Source organism: Neophocaena asiaeorientalis, unplaced genomic scaffold (assembly GCF_003031525.2).
Source record: "Neophocaena asiaeorientalis asiaeorientalis breed wild unplaced genomic scaffold, Neophocaena_asiaeorientalis_V1.1 scaffold450, whole genome shotgun sequence".
NCBI lineage: Eukaryota > Metazoa > Chordata > Mammalia > Artiodactyla > Phocoenidae > Neophocaena > Neophocaena asiaeorientalis.
This window is the reverse complement of record NW_020175674.1, coordinates 719017-735252: the sequence shown is the minus strand read 5'-3', so window position 1 is coordinate 735252 and position 16236 is coordinate 719017. Positions and strand designations below refer to the sequence as shown.

Below are 16236 nucleotides of genomic sequence, written 5' to 3'. Positions count from 1 at the left end.
AATACATTATTTTTTAGGGAGATTTTAGATATATTTCAAAATGAATATTAACATTGTTGTCTGGCAAAGCCTAATGTTTTTAACAGTTTTCATTCATAATATTCCCGCTGTTTCCAGAGACCAGGATTATAAATCAGGAATGAATTATTCACAGCTACTAACATCTAGGATCACCGAAAGAATAGTTAATATGGATATAAATCAACTCTGCATAACAACAACTTAAATTTGAAAGTTGGAGAAATCTTCTGCAAAATATAAGGTATAAAAGTACTTTATATGTGTGCTTACTTGTTAATTGGCCTATAACTGGTACACTTTCTTCTACTTCATCATATGAAGTGATTGTCACCACATACTCTATTTCAGGTATAAGCTCTGTTAATAAAGTTTCAGTGGTACTAGCTGCAAGGGTAAATTCTTTAGTGGGCCCATCTGAAAATATAGAAAGAAAAACATCAATGCAACAAAACTGTTTTCACATATAACATAACGCATACTCAAAATCTGCAAATTCAAAATACACATTTTTTTAGAATACCCAAACATTATTTTTTACTGCCTTCCAAAACAAACATTTTGAATTCTAGAAATTCAGTAAATGGACTGGCATTGCCTTTACGTGTTACAGTCATATCCCATATTTGTTTGTGGACTCAAGTATTCCTCTAGATTAAAGAGACACCAGAATATCAAACAAAAATCTCTCATTATTTTTGAATATTAATGGTAGACAACAAATTTTTTTATAAGTTAGAGATAAAGCAGAAAATAATTTAATTTTAAATGATGCATTGGAGGAGAGCACTGAAAGAAAAAGAAGGGCTGAAAATCAACTCAAAGACAACAAACCCCATAGGTTAAAAGGAACATCTACTGGGAAACAGCATCCTCTTCTACAGAAGTGCATCCTCCGTACTCCAGCGGGGGATGGGAGCATACACTAATGGGTAACCATGGTCCTCTGAATTGACTTAACTAGGCATCAAACATTTCAAGGCACAGTGTACTGAGCGTTTCCTTATATACTGACAATTATGTACTTCCTTCTAGATTATGACAAGGTTCAATTCAATCAGGAAACACAGTAGTTCTTAGGGACTAAGTGACTTTTAAAATTCTTAAACATATTAAATTTTCATCAAAACATAAATAATCGAAAAAGGTAACGAATGTAAAAGAACCCTGAGAAATGCTCCAGGTTTACATGTGGCGCATTGCAGAACCCACCAGGGCCCCCATGGGAAAACAAGACACCAGGGCTCTGCTAGGTTTTTAAGGTATAGGAGTCAGTCATCGCCAACATCTGGAAACCACATGAACTCTTTTCAACTGTTTTTCTGCTTTGGAATAAATGAAATAGTTAACGGCAAATATATTTGGGAAGAAAATATTCAAGGAATAAAAAGTAAATTCTTGATCGCTTTTTAAGTTCTCGGATCATGTGGGAGAAAAATACAGCTTCCCAATTTCCTGATAAACCAGCATTCAAAATCAGTGGTATTTTTTAAAGGCCACAAGTATGTAAACACATCTCTGGTGCTAAGTCATGTTGACATCATCTATCGCTTCTGTCAGCCAAAACAGACCTCTTCCTACCACTTGGCCAGTGCTAGTAAAACTGGTTATTTTCCCATTCCACGTTAGAAATAAAAGTTAATCAACAGAGATGGATTCTCCACACCTGGGCGACATCACGAATACTAAAGAAAACTTTTGAGAACAAGCAAAACAAGTTTTCTTCTTTCAAAGACGCTTAGCCTTAGGATCTACAGAATCTATCTAGTAAATCGTTGTCTTCCATCATGGCAGCTCACCACCATCCCAGAATCTGTGTCCTGAGTACTGAAGTGTGCAGGACGCTGGGCAAGGCGTAACAACTCACTTCATCACTTGTCACTTGAAGTGTTGGACAGATTAAGTGATTCAAGAAAAATGTCAAGAAATGATCATTCTATTTGATAAAAGCAAAGATTACCAGCAATATTCTGATGGGGGGGGGAGTCTATTTTTAGTAACAACAGCTTAGCACAGCAAACCAAGTCAATAAAGCTAACACTATAAAAATATAATAACGGTCCTGGGCTGGAAATCTGGAGATCTGAGTCCACCAAATATCTTGGCGACATTAGGTGAACCCCTCAGGTTTTCTAAATCCTGGCTTCCTCATAATGAAATGGAAGGAGGGGAAAAGATCAGATTATATCCCCTTTGATGTCTCTGTCCTAAAATCCCATCATCACAAAACTTACCCGTTGTGGAGTCCACTGTTATTTTGAAACCCACAATCGGATCAGGTGGTCTTGCCCATGACATATGAACAGTATTTTCATCTATAATTTTAAAATTCAAGTCTGAAGGTGGGTCAACTGCAAGAGAGAGAGTTGATATCAGTTACATTTTCCAATGTCACAAAACGGTCAATTTAATTAATAAAGAATTGTATTGAGCAAAGCTTACTAAAATTGTCTTTGCATAAATTTGTTTCCAACAAATATAAAAGATATCTTGTTGGACGAGAATAAAATTAAAAGCTGACAAGATGTGACAAAACATCAGAGAGTATACATATTACGGAAGACAGCACAAAACACTTTGGATTCTTGAGTTGCTCGGTCATCCAAGAATGGCCAGCAAAATCAAGCGTAATAGAAACATATTTGGATACAAGTACATACAGGTACAATGAAATCACATATAATAACCACGTGTGCAAACAATTCACATAACAATTAAGGAACTTTCGATACATGCTGAGTGCACTTTGAATAAGCATGCCAAATCACGACCTGCTTACGACCACAGAGGTTAAGTGAGAACACTGACATAATACATTTTTTCCATGATGTGGAAAAGGATCGATGATATTTTGGTTCATTCTCTGCATCATTGCCTTGTTATTAATTTTTGTTTGATAATTCTCAATCTGTGGCAGAGATGAAAAATGTATTTTAATAAAAAGGAGGAATCATGGGAAATTTAGCACTGTTATGTCTCACGAGGAAATATACATTTAAATGTATATTTGTATTCATATAGACCAATGTTCAAAAATAGTAATAAGGGGTGTCAATCAGTTATAAGTATATAAAGAGTGATATACAGATGTTTATAAAACTAACAAACATTCTGCCTGTTTACACCAATTTGCGGTACGTTTGCAAGGTGTAAACCAACACTGTTATTTTCCTTTGCAGCAGGTATACTCCATACTAGAAGTGGCATTTTAAATTAAAATGCCAGTATGGTCCTTTACAAAACAATGGTTAATTATGAAAAGACAACATCAATGTATATTTATGGACATTTATTTACAGAACTTAAAGAAAATAGTGAGGAAGGATCAGCCATCTGAAGACACGACTGCGCATAAATCTTGGAGAAGTCAATGACAGGAATAATCGAAAAGTACAGAAAGCAATAGTTTACATACAAAACTGTACAGCATCATGCATGTGTCAATGAAATGTTGACTTGTTTTTAGTTTCCCACAATGAACGAAAGCCTCCATGTACAATAGTCGTTACACAAAGACATTCCAGAAATATTTTATAATGATATTCTCTCTGCAGTGTTCATGCCTCATCATGCAGCATTGTACTGACTCACTGTCAGTGCATGGTCGATGCATTAAAAAGTATGACTCTTGAAGCAGGTCCACACAATAAGATGACTTTCCGCCATACTCTTCTTAAAGTGTTTCGGATTGAAAGTATTCCTGGTGAGTCAGAATTTTTGTCTCTCTTTTGAGAGATTACAGTCTCCTTTTAGGTTTTCCTAAAGGTCAATTGAACTATAGCAGTAGCTTTGAGACACGAGTCATAGAATTGAACTGGGGTTAGGTATTTATGTAATATTAATAGCACATTTTAATGGAAATTATACAAATTAAGCAAACGTTTGCTTTAATGAACTGCTGCTTCCAACTGTAGGAGATGGCTTTTTATTCTTATTGGATACGCTAGTAATGGGATGAATGTTATTTTCTTACTATCCATACACAGGCAGTGAGATTAGACTATTAATCTACATGCACAGTTTAATTACTCAACATTCTGCCGTCTGTAACCGTTTTGCGAGGTTTACTGGCAGTCATCACTTAGTATAACAAGCATGCAACAGATGTTAATAGGACAATAGGTATTAAGAATATCATTATAAAATATTGTTCCAGTAGCAATGGCTCAGGACAAATTTAATGCAAAGGCAGACGCAACTGGCCTGAGCATGCTTTTAAAAAAAATCAGTACATGGAAAAACAGTACCACCAACCTTGCAAGGAAATTGACCTGAAGCAGCAGACATTAGGTTAAAGCTGCTGAGGGGCAGCAGCCGCCCACCTTGTTGATTTCCAAATGACCAGGATTCCAGAAAAACTGAAAAATTGACTGTTGGGAAAAGTCTTTAACATTTCAGAGGATTTTAAGGTGTTTATAGAAACTCAGATGTGGTACTTGGGGATCAAAAGTAGGAAAGAATGGTCGACCAGCTTGTGTACAACAGAGAGCCCTTTCCACTTTTCTTCTTGCCACTTTTATCTCTTGTAAAACCTTTTAGGCTTGCCATTCTGTTTATATATTTTGCTTGTTTGTCTCATGAAAAGAGATAATAAAGCAGGTGTGAGTGTGGACCCCTGTCAACTTGAATCAATGCGAAATGTATCTTCATTAACTTTGAAAATCTTTTATTTTATATAAAAATAATTCACAACCGCCCTTGCATTGTTACAAGCAGCGTCTATGCAGATGCCAGAATATTTCTAGGATGAACTATCTACATAGGGATTATGATTGTAAAGAGTCATAGCTGTGTAGAAGAAGAATCTGAACAAAGACAAATAGAAGTAAAATTATAAATAAATAAGATAGCAATCATATATATTCATAAAACTGAATACTGAGAGTGAAGAAACTAAAATTTTAAGTATTCATAACACTAGCAGTTTAAGTTCATATTTATGAATAATGCTTTTTGTTATCAAAAAGCTATGCTATGAAAGCTGCATTCTGCTGATATCTTCCTTAGATAAATTGGCAGGACTTAGGACTTTTTAGGAATAATTATAGCTAGCATTTGCTGAGTGTCTCTTCTGTGACAGGCAGAGAGCTAGTCACTTTCTATATTGTCTCCTTCTTTTCTCATGATCACCCAGAAGAGTGGCCTAATTATCCCTGATTAATGGGTGAGTCAGTGAAATTCGCAAGGGTTAACACAGCTAATAGGCAGGAAAACTTTGATCCCATAGTCTGACTCCAGAGCATACAGCTTCCTACCTTACTTGCTTAAATGTAAAAAATAAGAAATATTTGAGTGAAAGATTAACTTTAGAAACCAATATTGATATGTATTTGCCTATTAAAATATACATAAGTATTTCTCTACTCTATAAAAAACCTTTATTTGATGCCTGGTCAACAATCAATATGTGCTATTCAGACATCTCCAATTCAGATACAGATAGAATTTGGTATATTAACTTTACAACTTGTTCAAGCAATTTTGAAACCAAAGTATCTACCTTGATATATAATTTTTTTACAAAACATTGTTTTTAATTATGGCACCCAAGAGGAAGACATAAAAGTTTACCCAGAGGTGGATGGATGGATGGATGGATAGATGGACGGACAGGTGGGAGGAGATTAGTCTAGTAAGATTTGGCAAGTGTATAAAATGTATTAAAGGTAAAGGAAAACTGAGAACATACTACTAAAATATCATCTTGATGAACTAGTAAGACCTTTAGTCTAATCTTTGTGATGGCAACACTGAGAAGGGTACTACCTTAATGGCAGAAACCTTGAGAAGTGCACAAAGTGTGGTTTTACTATATTCAGTACGCATTAGTTTAAACTTTCCGTCCAAAGCTAGTATAAATTTAATGATCTCTGCCATGATACAGATACTCATTTCGTCTGTGTTTATAAGATACCAAAAATAAGCAGTTGAAAAGTTAATATTTTAGATAAGTAAATTATTCTGTACAGATTACAAAATGCATCCTTTCATGAGACTGACTGGGTCAACCCGTTTTCAAGCAAGAAAGCAGCACAGTGTGGGCAAACTAGCATGAAACCGGGACTAGAAGACCTGGGTCTTGTCTATGCCTTGTCCCTAGGCAATCAGGTTAGTTGACTGAGTTATTCAGCTTCTCTGGTCCTCATTTTCTCATTTGGAAAATGAGAGGATTAGAATAGATGATCTATAAGTTCCCGTCGAGTTTGAAATTTCTGTTAGAACATAAGTTAGACACAGGATTATAGAAATATACATTAATTAGCCTCTTAACCTAGACGTAAGATAATTAAAGCTTAAGACTTCAACTCACTCATGAATTAAAAATATCCAGTCATTCATTATATATTATGAACTACAAATCAGACTTACTAAAATTACAACTCTATTTTTTACAAAACATATGTCCATCTCAAATTCTAGATTAACTAGAAAGGTGTCTAATTCTCAGGGAACACTGGCCATTAATCTTTAAATGCAAAGCGTTAAATTTTCTAAATGGCAATTTACATACTATATGATACAGGAACCAAAAATAAGTTACACATTCTAGATCTTACAGATCACTGGCCAGGTTATAAGGTTAATAAAGTCTATGCTGTAGCTAAAAATTACAAATATTAAAAGCAAAAAAATCACTTTCACTCTTATTTCTATGGAACAAATACTGTATTATGAAAAATAAAGTTCCTTGTGTAAGTAGGTAGAAGAAAACAACATGACAAAGGTGGTACCCCTATAAAAAGGGAGCAATGCAAAAAGTGAACTCCAAAACCTTTTAATTAAAGGTATTGAGCTTTCAACATATAAAAAAAAGTAAGTAGAAACTGACTGGAAAATAGTATGAATAGAAGAGTACAAGTATGAGTTGCAAAAGGGAAAGAAAAGTAGCAATGGCTACTTTTTTTTTTTAATGTACCCTTTTTTTAAAAAACATCTTTATTGGAGTATAATTGCTTTACAATGGTGTGTTAGTTTCTGCTGTATGACAAAGTGAATCAGCTATACATGTACATATATCCCCATATCTCCTCCCTCTTGCGTCTCCCTCCCACCCTCCACAATGGCTACTTTTGAACTAAGATCAAAATAACATATCAAGAAGCAGGGCTGCCAGTTGAATTTGTGAAATGTGCCATCAGAAATACTTCAGAGAAATTCTGTTTGCAGCCCGTTGTCCCCAGAAAGGCCTTGGCCACAAACTTTGTTAGCCCTTCCCAGGCTCCTGGGGCCACTTAGCAATTAACACCCGAGGTTTGCTGTCCAGTACTGGAGCCACAAACCACACGTGGCTATCAAGTGCTTGAAATGTGGCCAGTCCAGATGAAATGCGCTGCAAGCATAACATACATACCCAATTTCAGACTTAGCTACAAAGAATGCAAAATATCTTACTAATAATTTTTATATTGATTACATGTTAAAATGGTAATATTATGGATATATTAGGTTGAGTGAAATATGTTATAAAGATTAATTTCTCCTTCTTCTTTTTCCTTTTTTAATGTCATAACCAGAAGATTTTAAGTTACATATGTGGCTTGCATCTGTGGCTTGCAATGTATTTCTATTTGACAGTGCCAAACTAGAATAAGGCCCTCTCCAAATAACAGATCTTACAAAAGGATCATTATTAAATGCTGGACTAAGTGGGTGAGAGACAAGAAGAGAAACAGCTTAAGAAAGCAAAAGAAAGAGCCATATAATGTGGAAATAAATACAAATCTAAAAGATAAATTATGAGAAATACGGAAACAATCAGTAATGTAGAGAGTAAAATGTTCTTTTCAACTGCACTTTGCTAACCAGCCATTATCCAATTCAGAACTGATTTTTTTCCATTTACATCATTTCCAACTCAATTCTTGTCCTAAGACTTCTCAACCCTTTCTGATTTTCAAATAACTATTTTCTTAATGAGCAATAAATATGCCACTTTAGTGAATTATCTAAAAATATCTTTAGTAGGGCTTCCAGAAGTTCCTCAAGTGAAATTCCTTCCTAACAACGACATAGAAAGGAACATTAAAGGCCATCTCATCTGAATATTACTTCACAGAGGCCACTCTGAAAAGCCTCCACATTCATATACTAATCAGATAAGAAGAGCCAGCAAGTTTCCCTCACTTTTCTGAACAAGCCGTACATTTTGAAGACTCTCTGCTTTGCCCAATCTTGGTCTTTTGTACCTGCAGTCTCAAACTCGAGAATCAAACACAATAGAAAGTTTTTGAAAATCTCAGTGTGGTCATAAAACAGCTCTCCTTCCCCACAGCCTCTAAGAAACACAAGCCCCCGGCCCTACCCCCCTTCCACACTGACCCACACAGAAGTATTGCTCTCCTCCCTTAATTTCATCGGGGGCATTTCTGCATTGGAAAAAGTATACATTTCTTAAGATGCCTTTTATGGTATTACCCCATTTACCTTGCAGAACAATAAATCTAGTTTATCAGGTCTCCAACGATAACTGAGAGGACACAGAAGCCCCTCTTGGGTCAATATACAGAAAGGGCTTGTTCCGCGAATGCTGAGAAAGGAAGGCATCAAGTGCACACCGCAGCAAGCCTAAAACAAGGTTAAAACTCTAGCAGAAGTCCTTCGTTTTCCAAGGCTGGAGCGTACTGAGCCGTTTTGCAGACCCTGAGGCCCTGAGACCCATCTCCGAACCTCTGACCGACTCCGCACTCAGGTCTGAAGCTGAGGGAAGGAGGGAGGGGTAGGTGGTGCCCGGCTTGCCAGGCGCCCGCTAGCTTCCTAGCTTGAGAACCTTGGCCCAGACCCAACCTGTTCGCGTGGGGCTGGGCCTGGGCTTGGGCCACGGGTCTCGTAGCCCAGCGAACCAAACAGAGACAGCGGCGACCTCGGGCCGCGAGAACACACCCCGCGTCCCGGATCTCTGCTGGCCCGCCAGTCCCCTGGGCGGTTGGGCTGCTACCTCATTTGCCTGCACCGCCCGCCTAGCCGACTGAACTCCCCACAAAACACACAGACGCGCAGAGCCGGCTCTGTTGGAGTCTTTTATTGTGTGCTGTCACCGAGGTCGCAGTCCCGAGCCAGGTGCTAACCAGCCACGCGCACAAGCGAGCGCGCCCGCGCTCCGGGGCTCCTGGGTACCCCCCCCCCGGAGGTGTTCGTCCCGCAGAGCTGGGTGCAGCCGTCGCCCCCTCCCGGACGGCTGGTCCTCTCGGAAGGCGGCCGTGTCGGTGGCAGTGTGGACAGCACACCGCAGAGACCAGAGCAAGGAGGGCACACAGCACTGTACGGGACGGCTTAAGCAGAATACGAAAGAGCGAGACCTGAGAGCTGGGAAATGGACAGACCTCAGAGAAGGGGGCGTTTCTCCGAAGGAGAGAAACTCCGAGAGAACACACGAAGCGCAGGGAGAAACACAGCAAGCAACAGAGACAAGAAAGATCTGCTTCTTTCCTTTCTAGAGTTCTGCATGGTCACGGGGGAGAAGGAGGGAAGAGCCTTTTACCTTCTGCCTCAATGGAAGACAGGAGCAGGGCCGCGCCCAGGGCGGCGAGCGCTGGGGGAAGCCTGGTCCGCATGCTCGGCCTCGGGGCTCAAAGCCGCATGAAGGGATCTGCGGGAGGAAGCAGTGACGGCGTCAGAACCGGGTCCGGGCAGGCCGGGAGCCAGGTTAGAACTGGAGCCTGGACCCGGGCCAGAACCCGACCAGATCTGCCTCAATAACCTAAGGCCCAGACCAGCATATAATGGGCCTATTGTGAAGCAGTGTAAGTCAAGTTCATCTGTAGCAGTTTAACCACGGGCACTAAGAGGGAGTTCAAGTTTAAAGAGGGTCCTGTTTTCCTGGAGGCTGGCCCTGCTTAACATCCGGGGTGAAGGCCTTACCACGCCCCACTTAACTCCGTCCCCCTGGGTGATGGCTAATTCAGAGGTCATCTTTTCCCTGACTCAACCAAATGCCTCTTCCAGCTGGGGGTTTTATTTGGCCAGCCGTTTTTTCCTAGCTGCTGAACTCTTTAGGTAACGGTACTTTAGTGGTCTCGGGGTAATTTGGAAAAGTATAATAAACCTCTTTTACTCTCTTTTTTCTTCATTTTGTTCTGCCTACAAATACGCAGCTCTTGAAGGTCTGACATGGATTATACAGAAATATGTGCAGACCAAGAGAAACCTGACCCCCTGCTAGCTATGTTATCTTCACAGCTGATAAATCTTTTACTCAAGATGAGGGGAAAAAAACAACTCTAAAATACATCGTAAAAAGGGAAAGGCAATAGAAGAGACAAAGCACTCTTTCCTGTTTTCCCAGGACTTTTTTTTTTTTTTTTTTTTTTTTTTTTGCGGTACGCGGGCCTCTCACTGTTGTGGCCTCTCCCGTTGCGGAGCATAGGCTCCGGACGCGCAGGCTCAGCGGCCACGGCTCACGGGCCCAGCCGCTCCGCGGCATGTGGGATCTTCCCGGACCGGGGCACGAACTCGTGTCCCCTGCATCGGCAGGCGGACTCTCAACCACTGTGCCACCAGGGAAGCCCCTCCCAGGACATTTTTTAATAAAACTCTCAGTAATAATTAATCTTCTCATTTAACTGTTCATTTATTCCAGAAGATTACAGGCTTAAACGCTCAGGAGGAGAATACATTCTACACTGATTTTTCCCGATTCTGTAACTAGGTTATTAATTCTTTAAAGACAAATAGTCTTATTCGTCTTTTGTGGTTCCCAGCACACAGTAGGTGCCTAACCCATGTCAGTAGGAGGAAATCTTCCAAAATATTCTAAGGTCCAATTCAGAGACAAAAGCTACTAGCAACGAACTTAAAAGTGGGGGGGGGGGCCTTCCAGAAGCAAAACATAAAAAGAGAATTGATTCTGAGGTACATAAATGATTGTAAGACAACACACCAGGCCTAGTGAAAAAAGAAGTCATGCTTGGGAATCCAAAAATGAGCCACAGGTCGAGCCCTCTTTGAGAAAAGAAACTGACAACCTCCAACCGCGTCTTTCCAAATTATTGGCACAATGTATTAGGGCAGCTTTCCTGGACCTGAGTGTAAATTGCATTTTAAATGTCTGATGAACTGGTGTGCCAAATTGCCCGGAGCTCATTTTTATGAAGCCAAACTTTTGTCGCTGCTCTGGGGATCCAAGAACTCTAGCAATTTCTTTCTTCCTAATTAACAACTGTTTGACATTTCTAACCCTTTTCTACATCAGTGAAAAGCAAGAGGTGAGACTGGCCCATTGTCCCGTCATCTGGCCTTAACTTTGCTATAATAATTTCCAACTCAGTTGGCAGTCATGCTCGAGAAAAGTTAAAGGCTAACAGTCGACCCAGCGAAAAACCGTGTGCTGGTTTTTTTTTTTTTTTTAAACCTCTTCACTAGCTACAAAAACCTGAGTAGTGGAAGGGCTATTGCCTGGGTCTAGAGCGCCACCTATCGGCTACCTGACTCAGCGGCACGAGGAATCATGCCTCGGGGTTATCTGAACATAGAATCAGTTCGGCCAGCCTGCCAGGCATTCCACCCATATGTTAAAAAAAAAAAAGAGTTTTATCTCCTTTTAGCCAAAATATTTATATGAATGTTTAGCAGCACTTCACTGAGCACTCTCAGACATAAAATCTGAAAGCGGCCGCCCCTACGTGGCAGCGAGGATTCCCTCACTTCACCCTCATGTATGAATACGAGTCAATTGCGGGGGTGGGGAAAGCGGTAGGAGACTTACGGGATTCATCTCCTCTTGCCAACTCGTCCCCTCCCCCTTCTCCGCTGGAAAAGGCCAATTCCTTTAACTCCCTTGTCAAGTTAAAAAAGGAAATGACACCCTCACCCCTACCCCGCGGGGTGCCTCCAGATCCCCTGCGCATCACCCACAGCAACCTTGACATTCGTTACCCAAGGACCGAGTTTAGCGCTCATTTCCTTTCTTGCCCCGTCCCTCCCCAGCGTTCCAGCACACTTCAGAAGGCCACATAATCCGGGGTGAGTTGGGGGGAAAGGGGTCCCAGAAAGCCCCGTAAGGACCCTACGGGTGCCTCCTTTGCTGTACCTCTTCTGCTGCCTGGCTACAGTCCCCGCTCCGTAAATAATTCTCTGATCCCTACCCTCTTTGGATATGGGATGGAAACTCCCCCAGGGGTTCCACGACCCTGAGTAGGGTGTCCACTTATGCACTGAGGGGGAGAGGTCGGGGGAGGGAGCTGTCTCCAGCAGCTAGATAAAGTCGGCCAAAGCTGAGTCCCCCGAGAGCTGAGCTGACCCACCATGTGGGATGCTTTGAAAAGCAGAGAAAGGAGCCAGATCACTCGCCCGGGAGTCTGTCTCTGGATGCCACACACACCGACGCAGCCTCGACGAGGGGCAGAGCCCTCCGCCGGCCCTCCAAAGAATTCCGCGCCGTGCATCGCTAAAACACCTTCCCTGCGCGCGTGCGGCACCGCGGCAGCCGCGAGGCCCTGAGGGACTGGCGGCCCCGGGAGCCGGCGCGCCCTGCGTCAATTTCAACGAAGCATCTATAGACGAAATCCCTCCACACTCTGGCACATCGAACGGGGTGCTTTACGCGCGCACAGCCTCCCTGCATCAGCTCTTCAGAAAACCTACAATTCTTTCCCCCTCAATGACTCAGACGAATCACAAAAAGCTCAGAATACCCGGCAGATCTCAGGCACAAGTCCAAACGGTCCCCGATCGGGCTCCTTAGTGGCTTAGAACCGAGCAAGGGAGAGGCTAGAAGCAAGTTTCCCTAGTTTTCTTTGGAAGGGACGAGGTGACGGGGCCGGAAGCCGGACCGACCTGAGGCGGTGGTGACCGAGGTAGCGGCGGCGATAGCGGCTTCCCGGCGTCGTAGAAGCCGGCCCTCGGTGTGGCCCCCGCGCGCCCCGGCAATCGGCGCTGCGCTCCGGGCGCACCTGGCGGCTGCCCGGAGGTGGGCAGCGGCAGGGCCACCGGGGCGAACTTGTAAGAGAAGGAGGATCCCGGGCGGAGAGGCGGGCGCCGCAGGGCAGACGGAGACGGCCCGGGACCGCAGCTGCCGGCGCGCGGACGCGTCTGGGGCGGCTCGCCTTCGTCGAGTGGGAAGAGGCTCCGCGCCGCGGGCTACTTAATAGAGGGCTGTTCCCAGCTCTCAGTTTACTCGGTTACGAAACGCCTGAGAAGGTGGACGGCTGCCACGGGGTGATGTATGCTCCTCCGGCGGTGAAGGAGGTCTACTTTTGGGAACGTGTGCATACTTCGAGCATTCCTTCTGCGTGAGGTGGCGATCGCCGTAGTAGCAGTGCCCCGCCGGGGAGGAGGAAGGGGGGCAGGGAAGGGGGAGGAGGAAGCGGGGAGGGGGACAGCCGCAGCCGGGTTCACTGCCAAGGGAATCCGCTCACTCCTCCGCTTGGGGCGGGCTGGGGAGCTCGGGTTTCCCTATACGTGCGATTTTAATAAATTTATTTTTCTAAATTAAGAACGATGGGAGGGAAGTAAGCGGCTCTCGTTTTCAGAACTGCGAGGATGCGGCTCACCCCACCCCATCATAGCCCCATCCCCCATCATCACCACCTACACCTTCCTCCCCTTCCGTCCTGGGTGCACTTAAAACCGATTTACAGGGTTTCCATTAACTAACTGTCTGCGCACGCGGCACGCCTTCTGTATTTTTCAATCTCCGGCGATTGGAAACCCGGATGGTCGCCTGCGAGGGGCTCAGAGAGGGGATGGCTTTCCCAGTCCTGTCTTTCTCCCCCGGGGCTTCGGGACGGAGCTGGGAAGCTTAACTGGAGCCAAGAGAGAGGGCAAGGAACGCTAGGAAACCTAGGGATCCTCAAAATTAGAAGCCGCTCAGGAGTTACATCCACCGTAGAAATTTCTCACTTGGGCCAGAGCAAAACTTGGTCGCGAGTCGAGGCTTCGGAAGGAAAGCTCTGCCCTTCAAACGCCCCGGGGTCAGGGCAACTAAGGGGAGTCAGTTTCCCCCCCACGCCCCGCACTGCTGGGAGCTGGAGGCCAAACGCGGGGCTGACGTTCTGCCAGCACCTTCTCGAGGTCTTGCCGCCCCTCCTCGCTCTGCTCCACCTCTTGGCCCGGAGAGCGGAGCCTGGCCCTGAGGGTTGCCAAATCGTACTTGACGCACCGGAGGAAGCGCGGGGATCCTACACTGTGGCATCAGAAAACCGCTTTACACCCGTCTGTGCGCTCAGCACAAGTCCAGCACCTTTTGGCCTCTTGGAGCCCAGGGGTTACTCCCACAAGTTTAAGCTGCTGGGGATGGAGGAGGGGGCCGGAGGGGAACGCAGGAGCGGCCTCCCTGGAATTCACCGCCCGCAACACAGGAGGAGGTCGTGCGGCCAGTGTAAACTTCTTTTCCCTGTTTGGTCTGACATCTGCTAACCTGGCCTTCCCTTCACCAGGCGCGATAGCCTACGAACTTGCCTTTAGAATGATGACAAGAACTTGCAGGGCCGACGGTCCCCTGCACTCCGCCCCACGCACAGGCTGCTCCAGCGAAAGCCGAAGGAAGCCTGGCAGAAGACTGGAGGGAGAGAATGGAGGAAAATGGGAATCGCCACCTCTGCACATTCCCCGAGTACACACGGCCCACTCGAAGTCTAGCTGGGAGCTCACACAAAGAGCCCACACACGCACGGTGCAGAGGCCTTTTCCCCTTCAAACTCACCCCCCGACGCCCCGGGCGTGAATAACACGACGGGCACACCCCAGCGTGCGGTGATCACCGGGGTAGCAGCCCTTCACCTGCACTCTCACTCCACTCCCCTCTCACAGACGCACGTAGGCGGGTGGCAGCCTCGGGGACAGAGCGTGGAGCAAACAAGTCCCGGCAGCCGCCTACCGGGCACCCAGCAGTGCTGCGCCGCGGCCTGGAACCGCCACGGACTCCCCTGGGAAATACGGACTCCCCAGGGAAATCCACACTCCCGTCTAGAAAAGGAAAACTGCTTGCACGTCAGCCCAAGCTGGCTGGAGTTTGCATTTCGCCCAGGTGGGCGTGTGTGTGTGTGTGCGCGCGTGCGCGCTTTTTCTTTATGTACTTAAAAAAAAAATTGTGATGGCGTTGTTGACTAGGAAGCAACTTAACTCTGGGTGTTGATATTCTTGGTTTAAAAAAGAGTTCTCCCCTGCTGATTTGATTTAGAGCCGCAAATGCATCTGTCAGCCCCGGCGGGAGTCCGGCAGTCGGCCACCCTCCGGGGAGCAGAGGGCAGAGGCGGGCTTCCCCTTCCCGAGGCTGGAGGCCGCAGAGACTGGGTGGGAGAGGCGTCCGCCCCCAGAGGACGCGCACTGCGCCGCTCTCCAACCCCGCGCGGCGGCCGGGGACCCGCGTGGCCAGCCTCTTTTGCTCAAAGCATTCTCGTCCGCATGCTTAGATTTAATGCATTTGAAAATAGTTGCTGCGAAGAAGTGAAGGTAACGTTAAACCACCGCCCCCCAAAGCACTGCCTCACTCGGAAAAAAGATCATACGGAAAACTTCCAGAGTATGGCGAGAGGAGAAGGGAGGGGACACTGCCGTCGGGAAGTACACAGATGCACATCCACAAACACACGCACATCCACATCCCAGGGGACACGAGTGCAACTCAAACGTATCCAAAGGTGCGCCGGCGTGGGCGGGGTTCCTCCCAGCGTGCGGTCTGCACTGTTTGACCTCAGGGGACCCTTCCGCTAGGCTCCCAGTTTGGAAAGCGGACACACGAGTAAAAATGCACTAATATGTATAAAATAGATAACTAATAAGAACCTGCTGTATAAAAAATACACTAAAAAAGATTTTTGTAAAAACGTGTAAACCGTCTTCCAATCTGTGCCCTTCAGTAGTGCGTCCAACTCCTCGTGACCCTTGGAACCCGTTAGTATTTGCAACAAATTGATGATATTTATCGACTGAGGCAGAGTTGGTCGGACTTATTCAGTTTGGGGATCTCCCTCACCTCACTCTCACTGCTCCCACCTCTTCTCCCTCCGACTCCTGGGTTCCCGGCGGGTCGGGAGCTTCAGGATTTCTTGTCCGACAGCGCGATCTAGCGGTCAGCGCGGTCCCTGGCGTCGGAGGTCAAAGTCACAGAACGTAGAGGCTGCAAGTTGACAGGTTTAGGTTGAGTTTTTGGAAGATGCGTCATCCATGTATCTGACTCCCAGGATTGGCTGAGAAGCGACAGGATGGAGGAAGGAGTGTGGAGGTGACCTAACTTTCTGTGTGCCCATCAATTAGTCGCCCATAGACATGCCTGCCCCAAGG

The 16236-nt window shown here is 45.0% G+C and overlaps 1 protein-coding gene across 2 annotated transcripts in view; it reads right to left on the bottom strand.

Annotated features, from left to right (window-relative positions):
- Positions 1–12868, bottom strand: part of COL12A1 (collagen type XII alpha 1 chain) — a 114284-nt gene extending 101416 nt beyond the window's left edge. Inside the window, exons 1-4 of one of the 2 annotated variants that reach the window (XM_024731878.1) lie at positions 12790–12868; positions 9497–9604; positions 2253–2369; positions 292–435 (exon numbers count right to left, since the gene is read on the bottom strand). In XM_024731878.1, coding sequence (XP_024587646.1) covers positions 292–435; positions 2253–2369; positions 9497–9569 — 334 coding nt within the window. In that variant the 5' untranslated portion in view covers positions 9570–9604; positions 12790–12868. Of the gene's footprint in view, positions 1–291; positions 436–2252; positions 2370–9496; positions 9903–12789 lie in introns of those variants that run through there. The other variant, XM_024731877.1, reaches the window with a different exon arrangement.
- Positions 12869–16236: the final 3368 nt, after the last annotated feature.